Source organism: Sinocyclocheilus anshuiensis, unplaced genomic scaffold (assembly GCF_001515605.1).
Source record: "Sinocyclocheilus anshuiensis isolate Anshui unplaced genomic scaffold, SAMN03320099.WGS_v1.1 scaffold175, whole genome shotgun sequence".
Classification (NCBI taxonomy): Eukaryota; Metazoa; Chordata; class Actinopteri; order Cypriniformes; family Cyprinidae; genus Sinocyclocheilus; species Sinocyclocheilus anshuiensis.
In genome coordinates, this window is record NW_015548208.1 from 662,048 (window position 1) to 670,421 (window position 8,374).

Consider the following 8,374-nt stretch of genomic DNA (forward strand, 5'->3'; position numbering starts at 1 on the left):
TGGCTGCTGTGAGAAAAGGCTATAAACGATCGGCCACCTGCAGGATCCTCACATGCGATAGCCTACTAGCCGGGACAACTTCTTTATGTTTACAGAAGTGACGTAATGACGCAGTGCCATGCTCGAATTTCCCGTGAAAACCTACCCGTACCACTCAAATTAGAAAACATTCTTATAAGATAACCGTTGTGAATCGGGCTAAATTAAGGCAATAGTTTTGAACACTGGCTGGTTATGTACTTGCTCAAATATTGATTTCGGATCATTTTTAACCAAAAAAAGTTATGGACGGCAGCTTTAAGAGAGAAAATGTAAACAAAAATGAAATAAAATTAAAACGATAAATTTGATTAAAATACATTAATTTAAATAATTAATTAAAAAAAAAAAGCACCTTCTCTTTGCCCACAGCCAGGCCGATCAGGCTGATGCACTCAATGGTCTTTCCTCTGAGCAGACGAAGCTCCTTCTGAACAGCGTTCTCTACGATGTGTTTGAGGGAGGGCATGAACAGATCGTAATAGGGCACAAACTTCTCCTCTGCAGTATCAGCCACTGAGGCGATGGACGTTACAACCTGCTCCAGCACCAGTTTGGTGCCTTTCTGGATCAACTGAAGAATAAAATCCAACATTAAAGCATTAACTCACCACCATAAACCACACCCAGAACAAACCAATAGTGTCAAACACTGCATGCAGAGAAGTCTTCACACTTTCAAATCAATGGTGATCACACAATTCCACAACACCTCCTAACATCTGAATTGAGGGTCGATTGAATTTAAATTCAGCAAACTTAAATGAAACTGCATTCATTTCTGAATTGAAGTTGAACAGACCCTAATACAGATCAAACTAAATCTCACCGCGTTAGTTTTGTGCACCTAACAGAAGAGAAAACACATGAAGAAACTGCAGTTTCCACAAAACAAAAACACTTCGCAGCGGAGTTAAACTTATTAAAGGAGCAGCAAACTCCCTATAACCAATCCAACAAATGAAATGAAATGAAAGGGATAGGAGGCAAGACACACCTCCTGGAGTTTGGCGACCATAATGACATGCAGGTGCTGGACGAGGCTGTCCAAATAGGGGATGAGCAGGGTTTTGGGACAGTCCTCAGTGAAGTTAATGAGGGCGGCTGCTGCGTGGGCCTGGACACGAGGGTTTGACTGATCCTCCATGGTCTGCAAGAGTGCCGAGATCACCTACAGAAAAAGAGAGCAATGATGAATGTGACAGGTGAGATACAAAATGGGAAATCAAAAAGCTTTAAAAGGATAGTTTGCCCAAACATTATAAAAAAAAAAGGGGAAAAAAAAAAGAAAAAGAAAAAAAAAAGTAGGCACAATTTTTGAAATAAAACCTTGGCTGTAATTTAAAAACATATTTTACTATAAAGATTAATAATATTAGGGGTGCTCCGATTGATCGGCTACCGATCACTATCGGCCCAAAATCACGTTGGGATGATTGATCGGCGGTCTGTAAAAAGGCCGATCTCAAGCTGATGACGCTGCTGTGAGTGGTTTGGCACGACATGCAGCGACACAGTCTCAGTCTCTGTCCGGCGCGGGTGAAATAATTATAATGCTGAAGGTGAGGTACTACTCACCTTCATATTTCTTCATTAAATAACTTATAAAGTAATTTGAAAAACTTGTGTGAGACGTACTTTCACAAACTGCGTCAACCGGAAATGATGTGACCGACTGTTTCCTCAGCTACTCCACACATGCTACATTTACTGTTGACCTGCAGATTGAGGATCTTGCATTCGTGGTACCTGGTAGAGACCTGCGTGGGATGGATTTTTCAGTTCTGCAGGATTCTGGCAGCGATGATCAGGCTCTTTGTTTCTCCTTTCAGGCCAGAACTTCAAGTTAAACTGGCTTCCTTGTCTACGAACGGCTCATTCAGATATTTGAAGAACTTGCCATGTAGAGCCTTTTCCTTCACACATTCTAATCTTGTTTGATATTCTCTTTCAAGTTCTTTTATTATTATAGTAGTAATTTATATGAATCAACTACATTTTATACCCAATAATAAAAAAACTTTACCAAAACCATTAAATACAGTAGTAGTCATAGTTAAATATTTATATAACACTGAAAGAGTCACAATTTTACTCCTAATGCAATACACAAGAGATTACATAGACTTGTGAAAAACTCTTCCCTTTCTTCTGTTAAAATGATCAAACTACTTCAGAAGACTCTGAACAGTGCACTGCTGTGTTTTTCCCTTTCCTTTTTGGAGCCTCCCGCTTTCATTGTATGGAAAACATGAACAATGGGTAAATAACTGCATTTGTATTCGGTGAGGGAAAAAAATGGAAAAATGTGTGTAAAAACAAAACCAAGCAATACCTTGTCGTGGAATTTTTTCTGGAAGGTGGGGGCGAAGTCTGTGGCCATCTGTCCAATAGCATTACAGGCGGCGTAACGAACCCGGGGGTGCTGAAGGGGTATAGTATGAGGCTCAGTTTAGCGTCTATACTTGTTAAAACGCATCAAAAATGAAGTGCTGTGATTTACGGGTTTTCTTACCGGATCCTGACAGAAGAGCAAAACGAAGCTGACAATCTCACTCAGAATGGCCTCCATCTGTTGATGACAGCCCTCGCCAATAGCAGAGAGCGCCATCAGACCAGCGTGCCTGTACTTCCAATCAGCTGCGAAGAAATTAGAAATATATTTCTGAACAAAAATCTCATTTTTTTATAAACGCGATCACAACAACAGATCCTGATGCATCTACTCACGGTTCTGCAACATCTGCATGATGTGCTGTTTGATCATGGGAAGGACAATCTTTCCTCCGAGGCCACATGCAATCCTATCCAGAGCGCTTTCACCAGCAACAGCATTACTGAACAGGAGCAGAGACCAGAAAGAGTCAAATCACACTTTTAAATGATCTATTATCAGAAACAATGAAGCATTATTGACAGGCATTTCAAAGCAATAATGCCACACTCCATTACAGCAGGTTTTTATGCTCTAAAATGTAAACGTCTACACAATAAGTTGAATTAACAAGTATGAAAATACAACTTCCAACAAGTTTTATTTTAAGATACATTAGGATACTATTATAGTTTATTAGTAGGGCTGTGTGATATTGAAGAAAAATGCAATACCTTGTTATAAATAATAAGATATTCGATACGATATTGACTTAAGTGTGTAAAATCAAGTACAATTATATTTTAAAATATTTAAAAATGAAAATTATATAACCAGTATATGTTTCACATTCTTTCTTGGAAAAGAAAGCATCACTACAACTTCTGAAAGTGACCAGCAGTGTCTTAGCATTACATAAAAAGTAATGTCACAAATCAGAAAAAGTAATTTTAACATCAATGTGAACAAACAAAAAAAATGAATGCCACTTATTTTATTACTTAAAGTACACTTTCTTCTTCATATACCACAGCAAAAACTATAGCCTAAGAAAGTTCAAACATGATCAAAGGCAAGTGAACAGTCAGTAAAAAAAAGAAAAAAAAAAGAAAAAGCAATACAAGCATAGATAAAATAAACAGTAGTATTCAGGTACAGAAAGTTAATAATTAAGTGTTAAATAACACTGCATAGTGTTCACTGTATGAATTAAATTTAGATTAATCTTTGTTAAAGCGGTGTTTTGTTGTTTGGTAAACATTAGTGACATTTAGCAGCACATTTATTACATATTTAATGTAATAAATATTTATAGGATATATTTATTTACATATTAATAGGATGCTGTCTCTTTAAGACCGACTGTACAGATCCAGTATAATGATACACATCCGATTTCTTTCTCAGCTGTTTACATTCATTTAAAACATAACTGACTGCGTTTACGAGAATGATTGTCAAGACGGGTATTTTGACATAATTCTGTGTATGTGTCTGTTTAAACATAAGGAGATACGAAAGACGAAATCAACTGTGTTCGCGCTGTCTGAAACGCGTATCTGTGCGCACGCGTGCGGCGGCAATGCGCACAGAAAACTGAAGAGATCACACGCTGTCCGAGATGCAGCTTGTGCACCCGCTTCAGGTGTAAGTCAGACAGCAATAAGAGACGGCAAAGAGTTGTTTTCTGCAACTTATTGCACTTAACTCTTTTTAACGTCAAGCACTTCTCTGCTATGTCGACCTAAAATGTTGACCTTTTGCAACGTTTTGATTTAAGTAGCCTATTATTAAAATAATTCAGATATCGCATGCCGTTGCAATATGCATATCGCAATATTTACATTTGAGATATTTCGATATATCATGCAACCCTATTTATTAGCATTTTGAATCAACTTTATTATTTTTTCATTTTTAATTTCAAGTCATTTTATTAATTATTTTTTGTCAGTTTTGTTTATTAAGCCGTTTTTATTCATTTTTCAGTTTAAAATAAAATATGTGACCCTGGACCACAAAACCAGTCATAAGGGTCAATTTTTTTATTGATTTATACACCATGCATAGCAATGCATATGACTAATCAAAAATTAAGTTTTAATATATTTACAGTAGGAAATTTACAAAATATCTTAATGGAACATGATCTTTACTTAATATCCTAATGATTTTTGGCATAAAAGAAAAATCAATAATTTTGACCTATACAATGTATTTTTGGCTATTGCTACAAATATACCCCAACAACTTAAGACTGGTTTTGTGCTCCAGGGTCACATATTAGATTTCAGCTAGTTGACAAGGCAAAATTTCTAGTTTAACTTGATGTAGTAAAATAACTACAAGATGAAATAAATAAATTAGAAATTTTGCCTGGTCAACTAGCTGAAATAAAATATTGTAAGATTTTCCAAGTAATAATTTTAAGGTTTTAGTTTTCAATAAAAAAAAAACATGACTTCATATCTTAATTTTGCATCTCACGTAAATGTATCTTTATAGGAAGTTTAGATATTTGTATTAGAAACCAAGACAAAAATAGAAAGGAGGATATTCATTTTTGCAGCACATGTAACATTTAATGCCTTGACTTAAAAAATCTAAGACTTTTAGCTCCAATTTAATTTGAGGAAGAGCAAATTAAGACCCTGCTAAAACCCTGCACAGATATCAAATCCTTGCAAGCTGCACAAGTAAACTATTTTTAGTAATGGGAAATTACCAGTATGTCAATTAACCAGTCCTGAAGAATAAAACTGATTGGTCAATTTTGTATGAGCACACAATTGACTGCTGCTCCCCCGAAAAATTATTGATTATACCTCTTATGCAAATATTAAACTCACCTATCAAAATCATCATCTTCTAGTTCATCAGACATGGCCCACTCCTCATCCTCCTCCAGATCCACCATCATACTCAACATCTGAGGTACTGAACACATTTACATGCAAAATTATTAAACATCACAGCAGCTGGCTATTTACCCTTCAATGGTTAAGCATTACACAACTGCAAGTAATTAGCAATGTCAGAAGGATAACTAATTAGCATCGCTATCAACCTGACTTCATTTTTCTTAAGGGTGCTTTCACACTAGCACTTTTGGTGCGCACCCGGGTTCGACTGACGTCAGAGTTCGGTACGTTTGGATGATGTGAACGTGGTCTTCCGAACTCGGGTGCACACCCGCGAACCATACCAGAGTCGGCATAAAAGGGGTGGTCTGGTGTACGGTTCAAGTGAACTCCGGTACGGTTCACTGCTGATGTGAACGTAATCGTACCAAATCACGGAAGTGAACCGCTATTAATGACGTATTATTTGATAAAAATGTGTGTGTTTGTTTCACTCACTTTCCTGACGCGCTGCAAACAGAGAGCTGTATATCTCATTTCTGTTCGCCTTCAGAGTTCTTTAGCGCATTTGCAGTACATTCGTAAGGCAGACGTAAGTGCCGTTATGTACTGAAGCTTTGGAAACAAAACAAACGGTTCAAAAGCATAAATAAAACTGAAGAGAGCAATGCTCCGCATTTTGCAGTCTTCTCCTGCGCCATCGTTACTAAGCAACGGGGTACAGCTGCTGGCTTGATGACGCAAACGAACCGCGGTTCAGACCCAAATAATATAATGTGAACAGTCCAGAGGGGTCAGGGGGAGCAATCGAACCAAGTGTGAAAGCACCCTAAGTGTGACAATAGATCAGCTGTTTTTGAAAGTCATTTTTTATTTGACAAAACGCTGATGCAAAACAAAAATGCATTAAGTTGTATAGTTCGACACGCTTTTAGTAGCTTTAAGCTTGACAAATTTCACTTTCATTAGCTTTACCTCTGGTAATTAGCATTGTAACATATGAAGCGTTAAAGGGGTCATATGATGTTGCTAAAAAGAACATTATTTTGTGTATTTGATGTAATGAAATACGTTTATGCGGTTCAAGGTTAAAAAAACATTTTCCACATACTGTACATTGTTTCTCCTCTATGCCCCGCCTTTCTGAAACACCTTAACGACCAGCACGTATCAGCTCCAGGCATGACGAAGTGGATATCGTCCTCTTTTGGAAGGCCAAACAAAGTACATGGCGGCACCTTCACGACATGGCGGCAACAACAATACTACAGCGAGAATAAAAGTTACACCTTCTTTCTTTGTGTGAACTTTTGGGCGGATTTATGCAAATCTTCCCACAGAGCGATGTAGACATGTGGGGACGTGTTAGAACGAGCCGTTTTAGGTAGGCGTGGCTGACTCTTAACTTTTATAAAGAATATCTCCCTTTAAATGTCTCTCTTACCACTCTGAGCAACAATGTTGGTGTGTTTCCTCAGCATGGCAGCAGCAGTTTCAGACAGTGTGGCGATGACTTCCAGAGCCAGCTGCCGCTGCATGTTCGTAAGGTTGGTGTCTGCGCACAACTGGAGAGGAAAACCCAATATAAATGGACTAAAATGATCATGATTCTGCATTTGACATAATCGATGAAATATCACATGGTTTAAATGAGTCTTTGTGTATCATTTACACTTTCAAAGCAGGACATGGTTTTAGTCTTAAGATCAACATTCTTACATGCCCATGTCATGTTTCTGCAACCGGGCTGTGGAAGGTGCACGGGAATGGCAACTTCCAAGCATTAAATTGAAGAGATCAATTTGTGATTATATAAATTTGTGAGATAAATTATATAAATAAGGGGTTGCACCGACTGATCGACTTCAATGCTCTGCCATGACGCTTTAAGCTTGACGTCGACTCGCCGTTCTAATCTAATGCGCTGCTGCACACACACAGGCTACAGACAGTAGCTCGTACATCACGCACAGATCGCGCGCGCACAGAATCATTCAGTGCGGAAATGTATTGTCAACACTGTTCTGTGATTTCTCAATAAAATGCCATGTATAAATGAAAAAAAAAAACGTATATTATAAAATTAAACACTGACACACAGCCGAAGCGCACACACTGAAAGCCCCTCTCTCTCAGACAGCATGCGATCGAGAAAACAAATCTCTTTCGTGCTTGAATGGTCAAATATGCAAACAATTATGTCAAAATGCCTGCCGTGTGGAGTATTCACGTAAACACTGTCGGTTATCTGTTAAATAAACAAATAGTCGGGTGAAAACCGGATGTATCGCAGTATATTGGATCAGTGCAGTCGGTCTTAAAGGGTTAGTTCACCCAAAAATTTAAATTAGGCTGTGTTTTACTCACCCCCGAGGCATTCTGTCTTTGGCTGCACAGACGAGCACAGAACACTATTTAGAGTCCCAGCCTCAGAGGAGTCAAGAGAGCAGTGGATTTTTTTATTTATTTAGGCTACTGTATATTGCTGCTGCCACACAGATCTAAAATAAACATGTGATTTATTTCCCAGCTGTTTACCTTCACAGACATAACCGACTGTTTTTGTAACTCGTGTGTTTTTAACGTAAACTTGTGTGTGAATGAGAACTTAGATTAGTACTCGCATGCTGTGACAGCAGCTTTCTGTCCATGTGCTTCAGATGTGTGCTCTCAGAAAACCTTATAACTGAAGTTTAAACTCGTATGGTTTAAAACGCATGATTTCAGTGCGATAACTCGTCTGAAAGAAGAAGATTTCGTCTGAAAGAAGAAAGTCACACACCTAGGATGCCTCGGGGGTGAGTAAAACACAGCCTAATTTTCATTTTTGGGTGAACTAACCCTTTAAAGGGACAGCAGTCTAATTTACCTGCTGCTGTCCGTCATTATTAATGTTAATCACTAGTGGTCGACCGATATGGGTTTTTTGACAGCCGATACCAATGCCGATATCTTGGAAAGCTGGATGGCCGATGACCGATATAAAGCAGATATCAATTTTTTACATTTTAATTCATATTTAATAAATTTTAAATCATTTGAAAATGGATTAAAAAATAAACGTGTAAAATAAACATACTTATACTCTAGAAGACAAAGT

The 8,374-nt window shown here is 37.8% G+C and overlaps 1 protein-coding gene across 2 annotated transcripts in view; it reads right to left on the bottom strand.

The window, feature by feature from the left end:
• LOC107653674 (importin-5-like) overlaps positions 1-8,374 on the bottom strand; it is a 47,678-nt gene that overhangs the window by 16,982 nt on the left and 22,322 nt on the right. For both annotated transcript variants that reach the window (XR_001630254.1, XM_016440455.1), the window contains exons 8-14: positions 6,719-6,839; positions 5,263-5,350; positions 2,770-2,876; positions 2,555-2,679; positions 2,375-2,464; positions 1,037-1,210; positions 395-613 (exon numbers count right to left, since the gene is read on the bottom strand). Coding sequence is in view for 1 of the 2 variants with exons in the window: in XM_016440455.1 (XP_016295941.1) it covers positions 395-613; positions 1,037-1,210; positions 2,375-2,464; positions 2,555-2,679; positions 2,770-2,876; positions 5,263-5,350; positions 6,719-6,839 (924 nt within the window). In the remaining variant the exon portion in view is untranslated. The remainder of the gene's footprint in view (positions 1-394; positions 614-1,036; positions 1,211-2,374; positions 2,465-2,554; positions 2,680-2,769; positions 2,877-5,262; positions 5,351-6,718; positions 6,840-8,374) is intronic.